At 40.5% G+C, this 23,943-nt stretch overlaps 1 protein-coding gene across 3 annotated transcripts in view; it reads right to left on the bottom strand.

Annotated features, from left to right (window-relative positions):
- Nucleotides 1-10,890: 10,890 nt before the first annotated feature.
- Nucleotides 10,891-23,943, bottom strand: part of LOC119502013 (potassium voltage-gated channel subfamily C member 1-like) — an 88,387-nt gene continuing 75,334 nt past the window's right edge. Inside the window, exons 5-6 of one of the 3 annotated variants that reach the window (XR_005209993.1) lie at nucleotides 17,849-20,543; nucleotides 10,891-14,763 (exon numbers count right to left, since the gene is read on the bottom strand). Coding sequence is in view for 2 of the 3 variants with exons in the window: in XM_037792834.1 (XP_037648762.1) it covers nucleotides 22,885-22,928 (44 nt within the window). In the remaining variant the exon portion in view is untranslated. Of the gene's footprint in view, nucleotides 14,764-17,848; nucleotides 20,544-22,593; nucleotides 22,929-23,943 lie in introns of those variants that run through there. The other 2 variants (XM_037792836.1, XM_037792834.1) reach the window with 2 other exon arrangements.

Raw genomic sequence — 23,943 nt, 5'->3', positions numbered from 1 at the left:
TAATTGAACTTTTCTCATTATTATTGGGTGAATTCAGTTCTGCTGATTCAGGGTTTAAGTCCCTGGTAGTCTTACTGACAGAGTGTGTGTGTGTGCGTGTCTCGCAGGCCATGAACTGGTCTGGTCACCTTGCTACAGGACTGGTGTCAGACTTGTGATTTGGAAATTAATGTGGCAAAAACAAAGGAACTTGTAATACAAACAAAACCAAGGAGGACCAGTAGCATCGCCCCTGTTGTTTTTAACAACCAGCCTGTGGAAGTAGTGGAACATTTGAAGTACCTGGGCACAATCATTGACGATCAAACGTTAAGTTTTATTAAAAACTCAGAGAGTATTTCTAAGAGAGCCAACCAGCCATTGTTTTGGAAGCTGAGGAGCTTTGGGTGTACGTCAACACATACTTGAGATGTCATACAGGGGCCTGGTTGGAAGCATTTTACAGTTTAATATAACTGCTTGGTTATGGCAACTTGAGTGGGAAGAACAAAAACAAGCTTTCCAAAATTGTTAAGTGCAGGGAAGGTGGTTGGCAAGCCACGAAGGCAGCTCTGTGATATATTTGATAGAGCGGTATATACTCAGGAAGGCCAGACGGATATCTGTAGACGCTTCACACCCACTAAACTCAAAGTTTGAGCTGCTCCCGTCTGGCCGTCGATTCGGGGCCCTTGAGGGCGAGCCGGAACATAATATAGAAGAGGTCTTTTATTCCCCATGCCATACAGGTACTGAATGCAAAATGACCGCACTAGGGAAGACCTAAAGTATTTTGAAATGTGTAACTTATCCCCATCTGTTGCTGCTGTTTCCTGCCCATTTGCACAATTGTACATCTACGTTTTGTAACAGTGCAGAGTGTTTTGCTGACTGTATGTTTTAATATTTTATTGTCCTGGTTATATTCTGTGTTATGTTTGTATTTATCTTGTATGTACTAGAGAAGCCAAAGACAAATTTCCACTAAGGTGGACAATAAAGTCAAAGTAAAGTAAAGTAAAGTAAACTGTGCAGTGGAAAGTAATAGACCTGAACCTGGACCGATCACGCCCTGAGTTATATAACACAAGCTATACGATAATGCGCGTGTGTGTGTGTGTGTGTGTGTGTGTGTGTGTGTCTTTGTGCAGATGGCCTGGAATAGCTTAGAAAAGTACAGGGATCAATGCAGGGACTTTGGTCACCACGCAGCGTGTGTTTGTTGGGACATCAGTTATCATGCAGCGTGTGTGTGTGTGGGTGGGTGTGTGTGTCTGAACATAAGAGATCAAACTGCTCTTGCTGAAGTCAAAGATAAAGTGTGAGTTCATAAATAAGCCTCCACCCATCCCTGGCAGTGTTAGTGGAAGGATAAAGTCTGGTGTTACTCTACAGTTTTCTCACTGTCAACAAATCCCCTAGAAAAAAACAAAACCAACAATGTGTTAGTTAGCCCTAATGTGTATTGATTCCTTCTAAAGACCTAAAGCTTTGAAAACAGGCCACAACATCATGTCATTTCATTTTCCACGGCTCTAGGGATGGCAGTGTCGGGGGGTGCTGGAGCAGATCCCAGCTGACATTGGGTGAAGGCGGGATACACCCTGGACAGGTCTCCAGACTATCACAGGGCTGACACGTAGAGACAGACAACCATTCACGCTCACATTCACACCTACGGGACATTTAGAGTCAACAATGAACCTAACCTGCATGTCTTTGGAATGTAGGAAGGAACCGGAGAACCTGGAAAAAAAACCACGCTAACACTTGGAGAACATGCAAACTCCACACTGAAGCTGGGTTTGAACCTGCGACCCTCTTCCTGTGAGGAGACCGTGCTAAAGACTGCACCACTGTGCCGCCCAACGAACCCGATGACCCAAGTCTTCAACCTAAAATGTAATGATTTACGTTATGGGGACGTGCATTTTGTCATACACGCCCAGATACACGGCCAGATACGCACCCACACACTGTACCCAAGGCTGGTTCATGGCAGAGGAGCTTGAAGCAGTTATGTAAGGAGTGAACGAGCCAAAACGCGGTCCCTCTCACAGCCCACCATGGACCAGGTTAACCTCCTCTGTGTTTGTACTGTCTGTACACGATATCTGACGCGCCAATGATATCTTACACAAACAAATCACACAAGAAAGCCCTTTTATATTGATCATTAGTAAAGACATTTGCTCAATCCTTACGCTCTGTTTGGGCTCCTGGAGATGATTCAGTTGCTCACCTTGAGATCGACTGCAAACAAGTCATCTTTCAAAACAAACAAAAAGAAACCAGTTGTGTTTAACTTTATGTCACATTTCCAGAGCAGATTACTTGTTTTTCCAGTCTGAAAAAATAAACAACAATAATAGCAAATCACTTTTCTATTAGTTAATAGCTTAATACTTATACTTAATACTTTAGGGAAAGTTACAATCCATACAATGTGTGCAAAATAATAGAGAATAAGTGACAAACTGAAACCAATACTTACTGTAAAAGGCTAATGTAGACCAGGGACATGTGTTGATTTATAGTCAATATCAGTAAAATTGGACATTGAATATTAGAATTATGTTTAAGCTCAACGGTGCAAGCTGCACTAAACCCTGCTCACCCACCTGAGGGATGTTTTAGTTTCAGTTGAGAGTTGAAGTGTCCATTATGGCCTAAATGATTTTCAGAGTGTATAAAATGTTTGTTCAAAAAAAATAATAATGTCTAAATGTATCATAGAGTCTACTGATATGAAGGCCTGATAAACAGGTCTGTTTTCAGGGATGTGATTATTGACTGAACAGCGACATCGTGTGGTGAGGTTTACAAATTACCATTATTACCAGTCTATTTTTAGTTTATTCTTCACCATCATCATATCAGAGAACAATTAGATAATATTACAATTAAATACATTCATAGTGACCTTTGTTACCACGGACAACCGTTCCATTTTAACATACTGTAAGTGAATGCACTTATACTGTAACACAGTACAGTTTGATATTTGTTTCTTGTTATCTGCTTCATTTATCTCCTATATTTTCTGTCCATTATTTGTAGGCATTTTTTTTTCTGTGAACCTCTGGTGGTGTAATATACCTTTATTCAGTCCCTGTGATGGGACTATGAGAGGATGAGGATCAGGATCAGTGCCATCCAGATAACCCCTGTCACCTGCTCTATGATGAACTGTGACATACACCACACAGCTCCAGAGTGAGCCCATTTTTTTATTTAGTAGGTGATTGATGTCTTCCTCTTGCTCTAATAGCTCTTTATTCTCTGCTATTGTATTTTCCCTTCTTCTCTGATATTATCTGAAATATGGATTTTAGTGAATATTTTTGCCAGCATCCCGTCTGCTTTCTTCTCATCTTTGAGATTTTTTAATGGCCATTCCCTTATATGACAATCATGTAACAATATCTATTTATTATCTATTCCTTTTTCTCTTTTTGCTCTATTTTATTTCTATTTATTATATTTTATTAACTTATCTGCTGTCCTTTACCGCCCTCTGCTTGTCAGTTTTACTGATCTGGCCTTGACAAAACATTTTGGATGTTGCCTGTGTGTTTGTGACGGGGTAAGCTGTGAATGAATTGCCCTTCTTGGGATCAATAAAGTTGTCTGAATCTGAATCTCTCACTGCTTTTGTTTCACCATCAGTTAAGACTGCATGCATAACCATACTGATTTTTTCTTACATTTGCTTGCATCCTTTTATATTCAGTAAGACTCTGAAAACTGTGATTCCTTTTTAACATTTTATTTCTAAGACTTAATTGCTTTTTTTTTTTACACATTCCTTCGTCCACCATGGTACAATCTTCTTTCTGTGCTTACCTCCCTTCTTCTGTATAGTCTGCTTCACGGCCTCTAAAACAGCTTTATAAATAGAAACATTTAAATTATCACTAACATCTTCATTAATGTCAACTTTTCCCATTTCTTGGTCACTAATATACTTAAATTTCAACCCACTCAGCACTACTGAAGGACCATATCTGTAATCCTCTTATACCATATTCTTCTACATTCAAACCTATGTCAGTTACTATAGGATAATGAGGATAATGATCACTTCCTATAGTTGTACCTTTAGCTACTTCCCATGAGCAAACCCCTGCCAATGAGTCTGACACCAGTGTAAGATCGATAGCTGAGACCCTGACCTCCACCACTTTATGGAGTTTCACTCAGTCTATTCTACAGCACCTGACTTCTGCTTCTGCTCCTGTCATAATTACTACGGTCACTAGAGGTCGCTGTTGTGTTCTTTTATATCTTCTTTCGGTGATCTACCATATGAATAGATACTAAAACTTACTTGTGGGTGTAGTAGGCCCCTATTGACCCACATCTATGGGGCTTAAAACGACTGATAACGTCTATTCAATGGCCTGACAACAATCTAATCGGCTGAATAAACTGGTGTTTGACATGAGATTATTCATTGAGGATATTTGACTTTTTTTACTGGGTAAGTCTCACTGAGACATGAGATATGAAATGTCCTACAGACACAGTTCCTTAGACATTTGACTTTTCCCGTCCTATGCAGCAATAAAGGGACCCGTCATTTTGGTTGCCCCGGTTTATGAATTCTGAAATCGATCAAAGCTGTGAACTACAACAAGCAGAAACAAAAAAAAGGCACAGGACACAAATAGAAAGTTTTGGCATAAGCTTTTAATGTTTTTATTAAGTTTTCTATGTTTTCTCTTTAAACTGAATTTGTTTGCTTTTACCCAGTAGTTTTGTGATTTTTTTTTTATTATTATTATTCATCTGGTTTTTATTTATCCTATCAGTAAAGGAGAAGAGTTGCTCAGGTAAATCAGCATTCACAGTCAAACCTTCATACATTTTAACAACAGAACTGTTTTTTTTAATAAGTCTCTTTTTCACAAATGCTGTTGAATTATTACAGTTTCACCTTTTTTGTTTCTTTACATGTTTCAAAAATAGAAAAGGTAAATAATAAACATTCCATTGAAATATATTTTATACAGTTCTTTATTCTTTTTTATTTTTATTTTTCTCTCTCCAGTGTTGTGACAATAAAATGATATCCAGCATCAGTCTTTATGGCATAAACCCCATTCATGAATGGAGGGAAGCCTCTTGTCTCTCTGTCATCCTTCTTTTTTCCTCTGTCTCTCTTTTCAGTGGACACATAACACTATTTATCCCTGTTGTGGGACCATCAGCCAATCAACTGATGTATTTTTTCTGTTTATGAAAAACAGAGAAACAAATGGAAAATGATGAAGAGAAGGCACAGCAAAACGAGCACAAGTTAAGAATGAAAAATGAGTGAAAATAATATGTTATTTGACCTGAACAGACAGATAGAGATGCAGGTGATGGTAGTCTGACAATGATTTCCATGACCTCAGCATCCATGATTCAGTGAAACGTTGTAAAAGCAGTGTATAAAGTAAAGAGAAAGATGACAATATGCTTATGATATGTTCTGAAATGGTGACACAGAAAAATGAAGAACTGTTTTCCCAAACAAGCACCAAAACCTCGACACCGGTGCTGGGAAGCTTCTGGAAAACCATGATTGGACTCATGAAACTGAGCCTGTTTTGCCTCCAGAGAGTGATCACATCACAGTCTGCTGCTCTGTGAAGAATGCCCATGCCCGCATGAAAAGAAGCACTTCAATTAAACAGAGAATGACTGATTAGGATTTGTCGTTTTGTTTGTGTCACTGTAACCTGACAGAGAAAGGAAGAGGGGAGGAGAACCTTTGCTTTTTTTTTTTTTCGACGTAGGAGAGGCTTCCCTCCACGTGGCCATTCGCGATTTAGTTAAAGTCGTCATTTTAAAGTTTCCCATGCATGCATTTAGAATTCATCTCCAAAAAAACATAGGATAGAAAAACACAAGAACAAGAGATGCAAAAAGAAGCTTCTTCCTCAAAATAAGTGAAGGAGGAGGACGAGGAGGAGGAGGGGAGGAAGAGGAGGAAAGGACAGAGAGAGAGAGGATAGGTGCGGAGCATGGGATGGAGAGGAGAGGTCGCTGCAAGAAACGCAGACTGGAGTTTTAGAGCCCGACTTTAACTTTAGGGTCAACTTATTAGCTTTTCCTTTTCCTGACCTTGAGATGTTATTCATGATTTCAGGCTAGCTAAGTTTTAGATCTCAACTTAAGTTTAGCTGTGTCTTTTCAAGTTTAAATGGTGAATCCACAGGGCAGTAGACTGCTGCTCTGCATGCTTTCATACTTGCCAACCATGGGGTCCTCTCCCAGAAAAATTTCCTGCATCCTGGTGAAGTACACTACAACAGCATTTTTATATTAAACTTTTAATTTTTACCTTTAATTCCCAGGAAAGAAAACAGAATAATTCGCCCCTCTGGCGTAAACTTGTGTGAATCTCTATCACTATTCGTCAGTTTTTATTCATTTCTTTTCTCCATTTCTCTCTCCGTTTCTCACTCACTGAATCTCCTTTCAGACACAACGCGACAACATCACCACTGCGCTCTGAAACACATTATTTCCAATGGCTTGCGCCACGTCGCTACGTCGAGCAAAGCCCTACTTCGGGCGAACCCAGCGGCGAGAGCAGCTCAAACATGGAGCTCAAACTGCGCTGTGTCGTCAGCATATACTGCTCTCTTCCGCCCGTCAAACGACAGTTGGTGTAGCTCTATTGTCCTCCGGGTGGAAACAGTAGGGCTTATAGACGCTGTACAGCGCCAGAAACAGGTTGAGAAATGAAAAGGAAAAACAAAAAGTGTGAAAATGTGTCATAAATCGGGAGAAATACGGGAGAATTGTGACCCGGGAGGAAACCGGGAAAATCGGGAGGGTTGGCAAGTATGCATGCTTTTTTAAAAATTTCACTTCTGACAAAACCCAAATCACTGATGTTACACCAGATGTTTTTCTGTGTGCAGCAACCATTTCTGCCCTGTTTGATTCACCACCCACCAATCAGATCGCTCCTGGCTTCGTGACATACTTGGGTTAGGGTTTAGGGTTATTACACAGGCCGTTAAAACTCCAATCAGCATTAAAGGAAGGCGGGGGGTGGGTGGGGTGTGACAGTGGGCAGAGCCGCTCCTCTGCATCTTGTCCTGATATGTTTGTTTCGTCGTTTGTGTTTCAAGTAAAGTTGCACTATTGGTTAGCTCAGCTGTCAGTCTTCTCACAGGGGTGTGGCTTAGCTCAGTTTGCACAGCATGCTTCCTTTCTGACACACACAACTCATTTATATATATATATAGACAAACACACACATTCTTAGACACACATAACCGAAACCCTACAAAAGACCTTATGCCATTATTGCTCTGTCCCCACTACACTGCAGTGGAATAATCATCACTTCCTCTTCTTCCTATCCTGCCATACAGGTCTCTATATTAGCCTATACTGTATGACCTATTTAGGTGGGTTTCTGAAGCAACATGCCTTAGGAAATGTATGGAGGGAGAAAGGGGGAGGGGGGATCCCATTGTGATGCAGGGCTGTACCCATATCCCATGAACCATTGAAGCGTTTCTTATCCATACTTTAGCGCATCAAACAAGTCATTGCAGACATCGACTACCAAGTGTTCTCAAACTGAGCAACAAAGGTCATTTCTGCAGGGCACCAGAGGATTGAAGATCTTTCAACCTTTCAATTTTTTTCTATTTGTTTGCTTGTTTTTGTGAAATTAATGATCATTTGCAGCCTCTATAGACACACTGCGAGACAAAGACCAAGGAGAGTTTCTGATTGGACCATCAGGGTTTTCTGTGAGGTTATAACCAGTCAACTTAGTCTTACCAGAATAAATCTTCATTACACCGAATTGTTTGAAAATGACTGCTGTTAAATTGAGTTTATACGTTGCTGGTGTGGAGTTTGAAGCAAGCGTCTAATGACAAACACTATTCAGTTGCATTATGGGAATGGTAGCCTTTTTTGGAGGGACTAAAAAGTCGGACTAACTTGGCATCAGCTGCTTCAATTTTCACCCCCTTTTTTTTCTTAATCTGTCTCTCACAAGACTCCCACCTTTATGGCCAATTGATAAATAAGCGGAGTATTCCATTTATTTTTGTCAAACCCCCTCATTTGCACAGCCATTAGGTAGCAATACACTAATTTATGGGTAATTCTGATTGGAAATATTGTCTAATAACATCGTTGGCTCAATCGCATACTGTTTTATTGCTATGGAAATGTTTTACATCTACAGTGGGCCATGGCAGAAGTCCCCTTGTATGCATTCATTCTGCAGTGACAGGTGTTTAACCAGGTTAAAAAGCCTTCTTTCTTTCTTGGATATCTATAATGGCCATATTTGCCCTCCCTGACTAGACCCCCAAACCCCATCTGAGACACATAACCAGTTGATCTCCAATGACATAAAGCATTTAGCCCAACTGGCACGCGCATATAGGCTATCTTTATCTTCACCGCATGCTTGAATACAAAAGTATTTATCGATCCATTGTTATAATCTTCATCACAATTGCATGTTACAAAATATATGACATGTAAACCAAAAACTACAAAAAAAAAAGCAATGTAAACCAACAAAATGAATGACACTGAAAGAAGTTGCGTTCACCTTGGTGTAGCACATTGTAGGCTATTATTATTATTATTATTATTTTTGACATTTCTGAAGCTGTACTTTATACATTTAGGAAGACATAAAATATCAGAATCGGTTCCCATCACATACAGTATACCACATAAAAAAAAAGACGAACACGCTGGAAGCAATGAGACCTAGTGCAGCGTGGAAGGACAGTTGAACACACTTAAGACCGAAAAGGACGGAAAAATCCAAGCTTCAAGTAGCATTGTCGGGATCCATTGAAATGATCATAATGTTCATTCGAAACTATTGTTTGAAACTTTCCTGAAAATACACACTGCAGCATCATAACATCTCTCAACATCCCACCTCTCAGATTCGTGATACAGTGTATTCCTGAGATAAGCCCTGTCTCCTACTTTTTTGGCTCCTTGTTATTTGACCAGACTCCCCCAGAATGATACAGAGAATAGTGTCTGAAAAACACACAATGTTTTTTTTTCCTGCTGTTAGAGTGTGATGACATACAGTAATTTAGTTATGTAGAGTATAGTATGGGCACCAAATAGTAACCTTTTTGCTCACAATGCATAACATAGTGCACACCAAACTTCATATGTAACCAGCCGGGGATGTATTTTTCATAGCTGTGGCCCCTTCAAGTTATCGGGTTCAGTAAGTGTGGCTGCATACGCTGTGAATGCTACAATTTATAATGCATGGTTATGTCATACACTGCATGACCTCAGACTAAATAAATACTGGATGGACTGCAGCTTGACTTTGAAATACGAAGAAAAGAAAATGAGGTGAGCGGTCTTTCCAGTGACCAACCAGAGTCTAGTCCAGGGGTCAGCAACCTTTACTATCAAAAGAGGTAACACAGTTTATAGTCTAAGTATATAGTATAGGTCTAATGCAGTGAGGGCCAAAGTGCAAATGTACTACGGAGTATTAGGGCCAGATTGAGGGAAAACAAATCTGAGATTTTGCAGAATAAATTCATAACTTTATGAGAAAGAAAGTCGTAATATTACGAGAATAAATTCATAACTTTACGAGAAAAAAAGTCGCAATATAACGACAATAAAGTCATAACTTTATGAGAAAAAAGAAAATAACACATAAAATTACCACTTTATAATATTATGACTTTATTCTCATAATACTACAACATTTTTTCTCTTAAACTTATGACTTTATTCTCCCAATATTACGACTTTTTTTCTCGTAAACCTATGACTTTAGTCTCGTAATATTGTGACTTTATTATCGAAATCTCAGATTTATTTTTTTTTTCCTCAATGTGGCCCTAATACTCCGTCGTACCGTCGTACCATAGACCCACAACAATGATAAATAAAAATGAAAATGTAAACATAAAAAACAGTTATTCATTTCCATTTTTAAGCCGCAGGTTGCAGACCCCTGGTCTAGTCTAATCAAAGTTAAAGAAAGGTTTTACAGGGCATATGAAACAAAATCTACATTAGTTAAACAAGTAAGGTAGTGAGGCTAGCACATGTTGCATAAATTGCCAATTCCAACATTAGAAAAATTTAGATGGCTACAGGGGTTAATAATTCATATCAACACAAACAATGTTGGTCTTAAGTTCCTTCTTATAGAAACTTTTGTCCCCTAGCAGCCCAGCAATGTGACAACGGTTGAACACGTCATGGTACATGTGACACACATTTAGTGACAGTCCAGTCCACAAAACCCTAAGGTAGACTCTTTTAGCTCGATAGCCCTTATTGAAAAGCGTGAAGTTACAGCTGATGAACTTCTCTGGCTGGTGAGTTTGGCAAAAGCAGTGACAGACAGGAGAGTGCAGATTTGTCTGCAAACAGCTGGACATTTTTTCCTAAAATGTTTGTGTACTGTCATTTCTTAGCGTTAAAGAATTGTTTTAATAGGGGACAAGCCATGAAAAGGAATATTTCTGGTTGGATGTTTGTTATAGCCCTACTGTATGTCAGCCACAAAATGAAAACCTACACCCATGGATGGATTATGAGACAACGGGCCTCCGGGCACAGACATGTGCCAGTTGGCCAGTTGGCCCGTTCAGTAATCCATCCATACCTACAAAATTTCAAACAACTTTGCCCAAGTGGTGCCCACATAGTCTCATAAACCAAATACCAATTAATACAGAGCATTTGAAATAAATATAACAGCATAGAAAATGAACATGAGATGCACAATAAAGACACGAGAAAAAACAAATGTGAAGTACCAGCACAAATAGCTTTTTTTTTGTGATAACACATCTGTCGAGTACCTGCTAGCTTTCAGTGCTTCTGCCACCTGTAAAGGCATTTTTTTTAATCTTTCTGCGTATTTCCCTGCGTATTTCCCTGTTTATCTAAATCTGTCTGAAGATTGTGAGAAAATAGTTTCCCCCATAGCCCAGCAGAACATCCTTGCTTGTACTGTTTCTGATGATAGGGGGTAACATGGCCAACCCTGTTTGAATAAATAGAGCCAAGATGGCTGCCTCTCACCACTGCTGCTGTTCATACATTAATGCTGGTCACTGTACTGTATTCCGTGCGTCTTCGGCCTCTGCGTTTTCTCACCAGGTTGTATTAGCAGTGTTTAAATGAGACTTTGTTTGGAGTTATTACCTCACCAACCAGTTACTAAGGTCTTTCAAATTGGGTCACATTCACGGATAATAAACTGGAAAGCCTCCGCTCTACTGGTTTAACCTTGGGCTGTCTTTGCTCAGTTTTCCCTCCATTTACAGGCTTATGGAATAGTTACTACATGTTTTAGCTGGACATACCATACACTGTTTTTTTAAGAACAAGTTAAGATACTAAATGTCACCAATTGGAAAGTTAGCAGGACTATACATGTTCTGGGACAGTTTGTTAAATAAAAAAAACCTTTTTATGAATTTGAAATAGTTTGGCGTGATGATTACTAGGCCAGACCTTTAGGATTTTTATGCACTTTTATGGAAGGTTTTTCCACAAAGGACATCATATATACCACTATAACCGGAAGGAGTAAGTTGCATTGATTTCAGCAGCATGTTGGTTGGTTTTATCAGCCAGATAGATTTTTAACATTGCGATGACTTATTTTCCATCCTCATTCAGTAAATAAATACACTTTAAATTAAGCTACACTTTCATGCAACTCCAGAAGAAAGTGATTATTTTTCTTTGGAAAACAAGAGCATGAAAACATGAACAATATGGGAGCTTTAACTGAGCCAATATTGTGGCTACATTCCAGCTAACTCAAGGGTGAATAAATTATCAATCCCCTTGAATACATAAGTTAATTCATTATTTCTAGTGTGATTCTCTGACAGTCAAAGGGCAAATTTTAGTAAAGCTACATCATGAAAAAGCTACTGGAGCAAACATTTGCAGACGACATCCTTCAGTTTGTCATTGTTTTCTTTTTTAGTCTTTAGGTGTTTCCATGAAGCCCTTGAATCTCTTGAACCACAAATTGTCTTTCCATGTGTTTGGTCAGGTCTGTGGCAACCATATAGTTGACATAAAATGAGAAAAAGAGTTTATAATCTACAATTAAACATGTTTTTTTTTAAGGCTGATTGAGATATTTTTCGACTAAATTAGATTTTTGCGGATTTTTCAATCTCACAGAATTTTGGTAGCCTCCAAATGTTCTTAAGCATATATAATGAATTAATTCTAACCCCCAACCCTGACCCCGTACAACAGAAATTGATTTTAACCTTAACCCGAACTGATAACATTGGAGGGACTCTAGAAGGAAATTACCAAAAAGCAACTGCTCTTTGGGGAAAAGAAACAATACATCAGCTTGTGGAACAACAGCTCTGGATGATGAGGCAACCATCTTGTACCTTCTCAGACCTGCCTGGATCATTGTGTGGATAAAAACCTTCACCTGTATACCTTTCCTGACTTATCCTTGACCCTATGACCCTTTCTTATAACTTGAAAGTGTAGTGTTGGATATCAAGGTCAAGAAAAAAGTTCCAAAGAATGGGACAACAGACATTTTCAATTCAAATGCACGGAATAAACGACATCTCTTGAGTGGACAGCACAGTTCAGTTCAACATCAGTTTGATAGTTCTGGGTCCACATCGTGACACAGACATACACAGCTGCCATTGGAGAGAGTTACGTATAAGGGTTCTGGTAAAAGGCTACAAGAGGAAGAAGAAAGAGAAGAAGAAGAAGAAGAAGAAGAGGAAGAAGGAGAAGCAGAGTAGCAGTCAGGTGAGAAGTAGTAGTAGACAAACTTGTAGTAGCAGAATAAATACTTGCAGTAGTTGGGAGTCTTCTTGGATTTTAGAGGGGTGTGTGTGTGTGTGTGTGTGTGTGTGTGTGGGTAGGGGGTAGATGTTGCAACCCTTTTTTCTTAATTATTTGTGTTTTATCATTAAAAACAAAATTGAAAAACAAATGTTTTAGAAAAAAAAAACAATCCTACAGTTTCTTTTTTTTTTTTAAATTTGTTGCATATAACATAATTTCTGTTAAATTTCCATGTTTAAATTCTCAATTTCTAGCCCTGTTATTCATGGGGGAGATCAGAATGGCTTGCAGAAGTCATGCAGAATATTCATGCTGGTAAACAATGTCATAAAAATGCATTTCTAATTTGCAATCGTTGCCATTTTTTTTTTTTTTTTTTTTTGTCCCTAGAATAGTTTCTCAAAGATGTTCTCCCGCTCCTGCTGAATACCTGCTTTCTTTAAAAGCCTCTATCTTCTTGCCCCACATCCCCAGAGGTATAGAGTGTATGGTCTGCAGAATCTCCTTGCCCCCTCCCTCTTTCCCTCAGAGAGGGGGGGAAGGGAGCTCCTCCTCATCCATCATGCCTTCTGAGAGAGCACTTTGCTGCAGGAGATGCTGTTTTGCACATATTAGCAGCCAGTTTAGGGGTTAAAAAGTAGCTTGGATGATGATGATGACTTTGCATTGACATTGCAGCGTGGAAAAAATCTATGGTCTCTCTCATGGACTCCTTCCGTTCTCTCTCTTCCCCCACCCTCCCCCTTTTTTTATACCATCCATTATGTCTTTGACTGTCTTTCTTCAGGTTTTAATTGGTTTCATTCATGCCATGCAGTTTTGCTAAAGAGGAGGAGCAGCAGCGATGCTGAGATGCAGGGAGGGGGAGGGGCGGGGGGGCGGTCAAGATACCGTAAACACTCGAGAGGGAAAGAGAGAGTGAGAAAGAGGGGTCAATCGCATCTTCGTTTTCAGTGACACCTCCTTTTCTTTACCAGACGTTACGGACAGTTTCTTGTCTCTGAGGGCTTCTGTTCACCCTCAGCGGTACGTCCATCCATGTGTCTCTCTGTCTGTCTGTCTTTGGGTTAATTCCATCACGAGGTGGATGAAAACTGGCTCTTTGACATTTGCTGAGATCTCGGTATTTCAACCCGATCAGTTGAACATGAAGTCCCGAGATGTCAACTGTCTCCCGGATAGATTCAGACGATATCAAATACAGTATTGGGATCATGTCAAATATGCATGTGATATGGCTGATGTTTTCTGATATGTATGAGTAGATTTCAGCCTGCTGTTAAGAGGTCCTGTAGCTCAGCAGAGATTAGCAGGGCGTCCTGGCTCCCGGGCAGCCCAGCGCCAACACTGGATCCGACTCTGCCAGAGCCGTTATAGACATCACGATGGACCACCCCTCACCTTGCATAGTGCTTTGAGTTGCCAAAATAATGGAACATCCACTGGAAATCAACAGTTGAGAACGAAGCTTCTTGAAATAAAAAAAAAAAAGAGTAAAGCGACGACAAAACTAAAATGGAAGGGCATCCTTGTTGCATGGTTTCCAAATCCAAATGTGCCAGAAGGCCCTCTGGCTGCTACGCTGGGAGCATCCGTGCTGTGGTTTACTCTGAAAGATCAGTTCAAACCTGGCGAGAACGTTTTCTCTCCCGTCTTGAAATAGCTTTTATGTGATCGTGACCATTTTCTTCGTTGGGATCGTCAAGCGATGTTGCATATGAATGTGTCACACAGATGATGGAAGATGTTCAGGGCAGAGTGTCAGTGATGGTTTCTACCACTCGTCTTCTTTTTTTTCTCTCCCTCTCTCTCTCTCTCTCTCTCTCTCTACCTCCCTCCCGTTTTCTACAGTGAATCCCGTCGGGGGAGATGGAGGAGCAGCGGTTTCAAAGTTTATTGTTTTCCTCTTCTTGTAGAGAAAGGGGTAGGGGGTTTAGAAACTCAGCACTGAAAGGGAGAAAGAAAAGAGAATTTAGTGAACATTTGCAGTGAAGAAGTAATGACTCTTGACCCTCAGACACCAGACCATGGCAAAGAGTTTGATGAAAGCTCGTCAGAAAGTTAAACAATTCAAGATTTTTCGTGTACAATCCATAAAACAAAATATCGTAATTTAATTGAAAAGCACTATGTAATAGGCGATAAAGGCTTTAGATATTTCAGACAAAGCATTTGATCATTGTATTTAAGTGTATTTAGTAACATCCAGGTCTGGTGGAGGTCAAGGTCGAAGCACATTCTGTACGTCAGTGGATGCTGGTGGGTAAAGTAATGCTTTCTTTGACTTCATAAGAATAGCATCTGCTCAGATACACAGTCCTGCATGGAGCACCAGCTGTTCATGAATTCATAAACCTAGTTCTAATGTAAGTTGGAGTTTTACGCATCACTAAATTAAAACTGGTTGCTCCTCATGAACTAGTTCTTACATAGAGATTAGTTGTTACTAAATATTTACACCCACTAACCAACACATTCTCACTCCCAACTCGAATACCGCCGCTTGGTCAGTGCTCCTCGGCATCGGAGACCGACGCTTACCAAACAGCGGTATTTGACAAAGCTAAGCTACGGTTGACGGATGTACTGATGATAATGATGTAAATCTTGAAGATTTTAAATTACATTTCACAAAAAATAGCATAATATATCTTTCAAATTACGAAACGTTATACCAATAACGTTTGACTGAATGAGTGAATGGCGCTCAGTTAGGTTAGCATAATTGAAATTTTCCACTCATTCTAAACCGTATGAACACTACTAACTGTGAAACACAGATTTCTCCACGTAAACAGACATAAATATAACAAACTATGTATCTTTTGCACCTCTAAAACTGTCCTTTTTTGGAAGTTATGCCAGCTTGTGATGCTACAATGACTTTCTGAGATTGTTCTTGATTGGACAGCGCTATACAGGTTTCCAATTTACCGTTACTAATATCCTTACTAGCTGAGACATGTCTTAAGCTTTAATGATGCAACCTGATTGAGATACTCAGTTACAAATAACGTAGGAAGCGTTCAAACTTAGTGATGGATTTATGAATAGCTGGTGCAACCCAACACAGATCTACCAGTGTTGGCCCAGGAGATGTTGCTATCAGAGATTCATATTTCACCACAGAGGGGACCAATTTTCCTATGACTATGAAAAGCAACAAATCAGGAGATTTAAGTGTCCACAATTAGCAAAACAATAGACAATTATTTTACCCACCATCATCACAGCAAAATAAAATTTCAGCTTGTTTTGATTTCCATTTCCTCTGCTGAACATAACTTGATATCTTTCTGAGGTTCAGTGCAGAACCACTTTAGATATAGGCCTGTTTCCCAAAAGCATCAAGTCGGGGTAAGATCACCTGTTTCTTGGTATACATCTCACATTTTGACCTTTTATGCAAAAGTTTTACAATTTTTTTAAACTCAACGTCTGTTCAGTATCTTTTTCTGGAGCTTTCAACCTTTTGGTTTGTGGCCCATTACAGAAAAATCTGTATCTAGTTGGGGTACCTTGTCACATGTTTCAGATGTCTGAGTTTTTAGAAGTCCCACCAAAAAGAGATCTCCCCATTAAACTGTTTATTTGAATAAAAGGCTCAAGCTTCAAAGATTAGAGAAAGGTCCAAGAAATATAATATATATGTGTGTGTAGGGGAGTTAATCATCAGCATAAGTCATCTCATGACCCCTTAAATTTATAACCTTTGGAGGGGGACTGACCCCTAGGTTGGGAACCACTGGATTAAACTACCTATCTAACTCCACCGCAGCTACATCTACTTACACTTTAATGTATCGGTAATAACAATTTACAGTGATGAAGACAGTGAGATGTGGTCGAATGCTCCAGAAAGCCGATAACTGGACGTTGAGTTGATATTTTTTTTGTACTTAGCTGCCGCATTTATCTCTATGTCTAATTTTTGACAAAATGCATAATGTTGTAACTGCAGCCACTGTGTGCATTATTATAACTTACTATGTCTACACTGGAAGTGAAACATCAACAGATTTAATCCCAAAGATGCTGTTGGGAAAGAGGCCGTGGGAGTTTCTTTCATGTTGTAAATGAGATATATGGTGTTCGCCATTGTAGAAAACCTCCTTTCTTTGCACAACTTTCCAAGCTCTCGGGTCGGAGCAAGAATGTAGAAATTAAAAGACTTCTACAATGGCAGACTGAGTGTTCCTATAACCTAAACTCTAATTTCCAGTGGTGCTCAGTATACGAAACAATAGCAACAGCGATATAATACTGTACACCAAGGCGAGGAAATGATAGGCCAAACAACACCACGGAAGCAAAGAAAAGACACCACTACGAAGCTCGCCCAGCCCAGCCGACATGCAAGGAACACCAAGAACACAGAGCTTGAATGTGACACACACTAACGTTTCCGTCTGTCTCTGTAACTCACACACACAGATACAGTCTGCAGAAGTCCTCGGGGGGCTGCTCAGTCCTCTGATATAACAAATCTTTGGACGCTAATTTAAGAGGCCGATGAGACCGAGACACATCAAGGTCACAAACTTAGAGATGTCAAAGTTCAAACCAGAGGACTGCAGCCAACCAGGACTGGGTGCCGAAAATCCAGACCAAGAGCTGAGAGTGGAGCATCTCAGTTGGTGTGTCCTGCACATGTACAGACCAGACCTTGGCCAAATAACGATTTTTCAGCTTTTTGTTTCATCCCACTTTAACCGTCAGACCTGCAGGGTTTTCTGCAGGTCAGTTTCTAATTCATTTCACTCCAGTGCAGTTGACAATTCTTCTGCACCTTTGTGGGATAAAACAAGCCGTATAGCTGGCGTTTGTGAAGGCTGTTTGACCCAGGTGTGGTACACACAAAGGCTACAAGAAAGAAATAAAGGTAAGGAAATAGAGTGCGGCACACAACACGAAAAACACACAGAACATAAAACAAAATGTCACACCAACACAGAACCACACACAGGTGAGGGAACACAACACAAGGAGCAAAAACGGTGCACAGGAACAACAGTGAGGTACACATTCTTACATGGAGAAGCGATTTTGCTTCTTTCTTTCTTTCCTCCTCCTCCTCCTCCTCATCATCACCACATTTTTCTGTCTTCCCCAAACTTTTTCCTCCTCCATCTCCTCCCTCTGATGCTGCTCGGCTGACAATCCACTCAGAACACATCATTTCACAGCACATTTTCCCCCTCCTCCCCTATCTACGATATATCACAGCAGTGTTTTTCATTCATTTAAAAAGTCCATTCCTGTCTTCCTCCTTGGTGAAATCCCGTGTTAGGCCAAACTTTGATTTTTTTTTCTTGGTGCGAAGTTGCTCCAATTATACTCAATTCCTTTTTTGGTTTTTGCTGTGAGAGACTTCAGGGTGGTAGGGGGGTGGTGGGGGCGGGGTGGATGGTGTGTCTCTCAAGAGGAGGGACACAGTTATTGAAAGAGGGTGGAGAGACGAGGGAACGACACAAGGAGAAGACAGGAAGCACATTTGGACAAGGAAAGCAAAATTGCATTTTTTGAAGGAGGGGGGCGGGGGGCAAGAGCCACAAAACAGAGCACATGGCGTTCACAGGGACAGAAAAGAGAGAACACTTTTTTCTTATCTCTCCCTTCGTTATACATACAGTACATCTTTGAGGAAACGTGGGCGAACAGAAACACGGGGGGGCACAGAGGGGGACATTGAGTAAAGAGATACCTGAGTTGTGAATGGATGGAAAGGAGAGAAACATTAGCAACAAGGGGCAGAAGCTTAAGAATTAATTTATAATTAAAATAGAATCTGAATTTCGAAGGGTGCCTCTGCAGTGTGGTTTCTCACTGCAATGCAACTTCTTCAAAGATCTTTCTTTACGTCCAATGCCAATGTCTTTTTAAAATTGTCACTTTCTGTAATATCTATACATGACGACAACGTTATGGTTAAGGTTAGGAAAAAAATCATCGGTGTGGCAAAAATGGCCTATATGACTCCATGGTAACTAAAACATTTTGATAGGGCTAGGTAAAGATTAAAAATAAAGAAAACTTGAACATTAATTGTGTGTCTGTGACGGGCTTTGGTCTCCTGCATAAAAGTCTGACACGCTACACGACCGTCCTGACGTGGAATCGTGACGAGGAAAAGTTTGGATCTTTTATACTAGGCGTGGGTTTCTCTGAAAACCCACATGAACGCACTTCTGGAGATAGTCGTCTCAGCACAATATAAACTGAACTGAACTTCTCAGCACGATCCCTGCCATGTCCACAATCAGAAAGTTTTCAATGATCTCGCCTTTTTGACCATCCTGTCAAATCAATCTGTCTTTGACAGCATAACCAGCTGGTTCACACCCGCTGACTTGTTTCAACGGGAATTACGTCACACAAAGGAAGTAATGATCCCATGGGGTCTTTTAACTTCCCAGCATTTTTAATTGATTTGGCAGTTGATACTGGATTGGCCAGAATATAAAACAAGATTATTATGTTTGAGAAAGTGTGGGGGAGGTCACATTATATTTAAGTTACGTATCAGACCGGCACATACGGGTACTTCGCAAAAAGTCAAGGTCACGCCCCCTTTTAGGGGATAGAAAACACAAGATCTCATAGACTTCAATGCAATTTGACGTATTTTTCTTTGGCTTTTGCCTTTATTTGACAGTGATATAGATAATCTTGAACCTTAGTGTGCGCAATACCGTAATAAATTAAGGTTGATTGCCTGTGACAGCGAGTTTCTTTCCCCCAAAAAGGGAGTGCAGTTGGTCTATTGCTTGGAGCCATAAAGCCCCTCTATTAGATCTTTTTTAGAACACTGCAGGGGAACAAATCGGAGTTCAGCATTTTTGGATATATTTGTGGTGCAACCAACTACGCAGCAACTCTTCAGCATAGCGTTATTACTCTTAAAGTAGAAGTTTGGAGACATGTTTCAACTTATTCTGTTTACTCTGTTACCGTCTACGAGGGGACACGGGATTGGTTTCCCCCTAAAAAGGGGCGTGGTCATGCAAGCCTACTCTGGATGACGTATTGCCGGTCTGACGTATTGCACAGTAGGTTCCTACAGAGAGTGTTGCATTATGGGTTGTTTGTAGCCTTAATGTTGCTAGGCTAGCAAAATTCTTCATGTCCATTTATGTGTCTTCTAGAGTTAGTCAGGACTAAAAATGTTTAGGAAGCCCAGTTAATGGAAGCTGCCATGGAGGAAATAAATTCCTGTGAAGCGGAAAGTGTTTCCTGACGTCATTACAGAGAAAAAAAAAAAAGGGGGGGGTGGGAGGGGGGTGGGGAGTGGGCTTGCTCATAAGGGGCCCGCAGCTCAGTTTTGCCCGAGGCCCCCCTGGCAGGTTAATCTGGCCCTGATCTTCATCCTTTGTGGAAACTTGCATTTAATCATTGCCATTTCACACTGCAGAGGTATCCTTCTGTTGAACTTACTGCAGCGAGTGTATAGAGAATAGAACAAGACAGAAGGAAATGAAACATGACATGAGCAGGATGAAGTCACGGACAGATAATGAAGAAGCGGACCAATGAGATGATGGCTAGGGGGATTTTGGCGAGGAGGTATCTTGGGGGAGGAGCATGGTCTCTCCTCTCTCTTGCAGAAGAGGAGTCGAGACAATGATGGAAGAAGCTGGATTTTTTTTTTTTCATGTCTTAGCATTAGTTCACAGTTACTGCTTCTTTTTGCATATATCTGATTAGCGCAGGGCTGTCAGAACAGTTCTCTGTGAAAAGAGAAGCAAAAAAAGAAGAAAAAAAATCATAAGCTACGATTGTTAGTATGTTTTTTATCATAAGTCTCTCAAGTTCGATAAGAAAGCAGCTATACAAGACCTACTAGAAATGTAACCCCTCCCCTTCCCTGCAAAAATAAACTTTCCCACCCCCGCCCGGCCCCGTTACAGTACCTAACTTGGTCTCTTCCGACCAATAGCATCATAGCATTTTGGCATGCATAATGTCAGCCCGTCCCTCCTCTTCTTGCATTCAAAGAGGTGAACTTTTTTTTTTTTGTCCTGCATGCTTTGTTAGTGCACATGTATGCATCTAAACACACACATCCATACACACTCTTAGTAGTCTAAATGATATATATATACACATTCATTAAGCTAAAATCTTATCAAACCTCCTCACATTATTAGTCATATCAGTATCCTTATTGCTTGCAATGGAAACCCATGCAGATTCATATACAACGCAAACTTTACATATGTACATCATTATGACAAAAGCGACTAATCAGCTGTGGCCTCGGGGGTAAGGGGGGGGGGGAGTGACAGACGCACTCACAACAAGTGAACGCTGGGGAGGGGGAGAGGAGGATGAGCAGAGGATGACATGTTGAGAAACGATAGACCGGTTCAGTAGAGAGACTGGAGAGTGTTTACATCTATGTATGTGTGTCTGTGTGTATGTGTGCCTGGTGTGCATGTCTAGTAGGATCGGGGGGGTTAAAACGATTTTTACAACTGGGAATTTAATCCTGAACTTCCAGTGGAAGTTCAAACTTCTTAAATCATTCATTCGTACATGAATCAGGATTCAGCTATAGACTCCTGAGGAAAACTGGAAACCGATGCCCTGGCTTGAGCACGAGGCTAAACAGGAAACAGAAAAACCCTGCATGACCCCGAATCAAGGTCACATATAGCCGAAGGTTAAAGGAACAGCTTGACATTTTGGGAAAAAAAATCAAAAACTCGTATTCACTTTCTTGATAGTGCAGATGAGGAATTGATATAAATCTAATCCCTTTTGCTGTACAGAGCCAGAGCCGGGAGGCAATTACAGTATGTTAGCTTAGCATAAAGACTGGAGGCAGGGGGAAACAGCTAGCTGCATGGGCCTAAAATCTCCAAAATCTTGCATATCAACACTTCTAAAGCTCACAAAAGTTGGAAATTGTAAAAATGCTTTGCTGTTCGTGGTGACCAGCAGCCAGGCGCAGTGACTTCCTGAAGTCATTTTTACATTTTTGTTCTTTACGTGTTAAACAAATGACATATAATGTGTATGTTTTTGCATTTGGACGGAGCCAAGCTATAGCTATTTCCCCCCCTCTGCTTCCGGTCTTGAATCTAAACTATGCTAATTGCTTCCTGGCTATAGCTCCAAACGCAGTGCACAGAAAGTGTTTTTTTTACACAAAATGTCGAACTAATTGTAGTAAATAAACAATGACAAAGTGTCCTCATTTGGGGCTCTCACCTTCCAACGCTCCCAGCTTGAATGCAAAAAAAAAAAAAAAAAGTAAGAGGAAGGAAGAAACCTCAGAGCACAGAATCATTCCTCTGAATAAAGGAAATCCTTAAGAGACAAACAGTGCTTTACGAACTTCCTCTGCACATCTAAGTGGTTCTTGTTTAAGGATATTCTCGCCTAAACAAGAGTCTAAGTTCACGAGTGATAGTTCTTCTCTTGTGGGAATCTAATGCAAATCAAAAGGAATGATTTCCTGCCGGCTGAAGGCTCTCTTTGTTAACTTTCTGGAAGGAAGGTGAGAGCGAGAGATGAGGACGAGGGTTTTAAACAGAACCAACAGATACGTAATTACTGTCTGAAACAACGAACACGTCTGACATTGTTGTTCTGAAATCAACTACATCTCTGCAACATCAGAAAATCAAACAAAAAAGAAACATTTATATTTAAAAAAAACAAAAAAAACGTAGATTAATAAAAACAAAAGTACACTCGAAGATGACATCATCATGTGATCACACACATTGTTAATAATGAATATCAACTGAAAGAATGATTTCTTCCTTTCTGTCTTCCAGAAGCAAAAAAAAAAAAAAGTATTTTTCCAAGTTGTGCATCTCAGTCGAGAGGTAGATGCAGGTCTGAGCACACACACATGCACGCACAGACATCTACGTGCACACTCGTGTGTGCCCCAGATACAACGTTTAACTGAACAGAAACACATTGACCCAACCGCCCGCAGTCTCATTTATATCTACATTGCATATTTCTATGTTTGTATGCTGTCTCTGTTGCCATGTTCTCTCTCTCTCTCTCTTCTTCTTCCATTGTGGCGTTTTGTCATCCGCTCTTCTTCTTCTACCACGGGCTGTCGCTCCAGTAGCCGTTCACGGTGCCTCCTACTGAGCAGCCGCAGCCGAAAACAAAGAAGGAGGTGGACGGACAGAAGAGGGGGAAGGGTTGGGGGGTTCAGGAGGGGCAAAAACAGGGAAAGAAAGAGAAGCCAAAAACTAAAAATTTTGCCACTGGCTGCTGAGTCACACTGGAGTCAGTGCAAGTAGTAACGCTGTTGGTGGTGGTGGTGGTGGTGGTGATGATGGTGGTGGCGGGATGAACTCAGACTTGAGGAAAACCACGGTTCTCACACTCAGGCTGAGCTGCAATGTCCGAAACTTTTCAGGATAAAGAGAAAGTCAATCGCCTTAAAGGAATAGTTTAACAATTTTTGGGGAAATATGCTAATTTGCTTTCTTTCCAACAATGTTGTGAGAAGATGAAAGTCAATCTCTCTGTCTGCGCGGTAAGAACGGACCTGGAGTCAGGATGGGGTTAGTCTAGCTTAGCATAAAGACTGGAAGCAGGGGGAAACAGCTAGCCTCAAGTCATTTTGACATGAATAAGTCATATAACATCTCGTGTTTACTTTAAACACAGTTTAAACACAGACAGTGTACTTTAACAATATGATTAATAGATTAAAATGAGCCTCACGCTGCTTGCTGATAAAGAGGGTGTGGCTCTACTGCAGTCCACTTTAGATGACGTGGGACACTGCGATTGGCTTGTAGATATCCAATCAAATACGTTTGTGCATTTGGGCGGAGTCAGATGACAGGAATCGTAGATCTAGACATCCTAGAAAAGTTATGTCCATTGGAACAGTTGGGGGATCTGAACGAACAATATGTTTGGTTTGTTCATTAATGTTCGTGTTGTCCAGACTGCCGATTAAAAAGGTTGCTCCTTGCTCTGTAAAATATGATGGTAGCAAACCTGGCAACAAGACCATGGAAGTGCACGCAGCTGTTGTTTTCCTACTTTCAGCATGTTAGCAGCACCTAAAACCACAAATCGTCCTTTGATTATTAGTCAGTTTTTATTTATTTTGGACAGAGCCTGGCTAGGTGTTCCCCCCTG

The sequence above is a fragment of the Sebastes umbrosus genome, chromosome 14 (assembly GCF_015220745.1).
Source record: "Sebastes umbrosus isolate fSebUmb1 chromosome 14, fSebUmb1.pri, whole genome shotgun sequence".
NCBI lineage: Eukaryota > Metazoa > Chordata > Actinopteri > Perciformes > Sebastidae > Sebastes > Sebastes umbrosus.
Note: the sequence above shows the minus strand (reverse complement) of the source record. Positions and strands in the feature narration are given on the sequence as shown.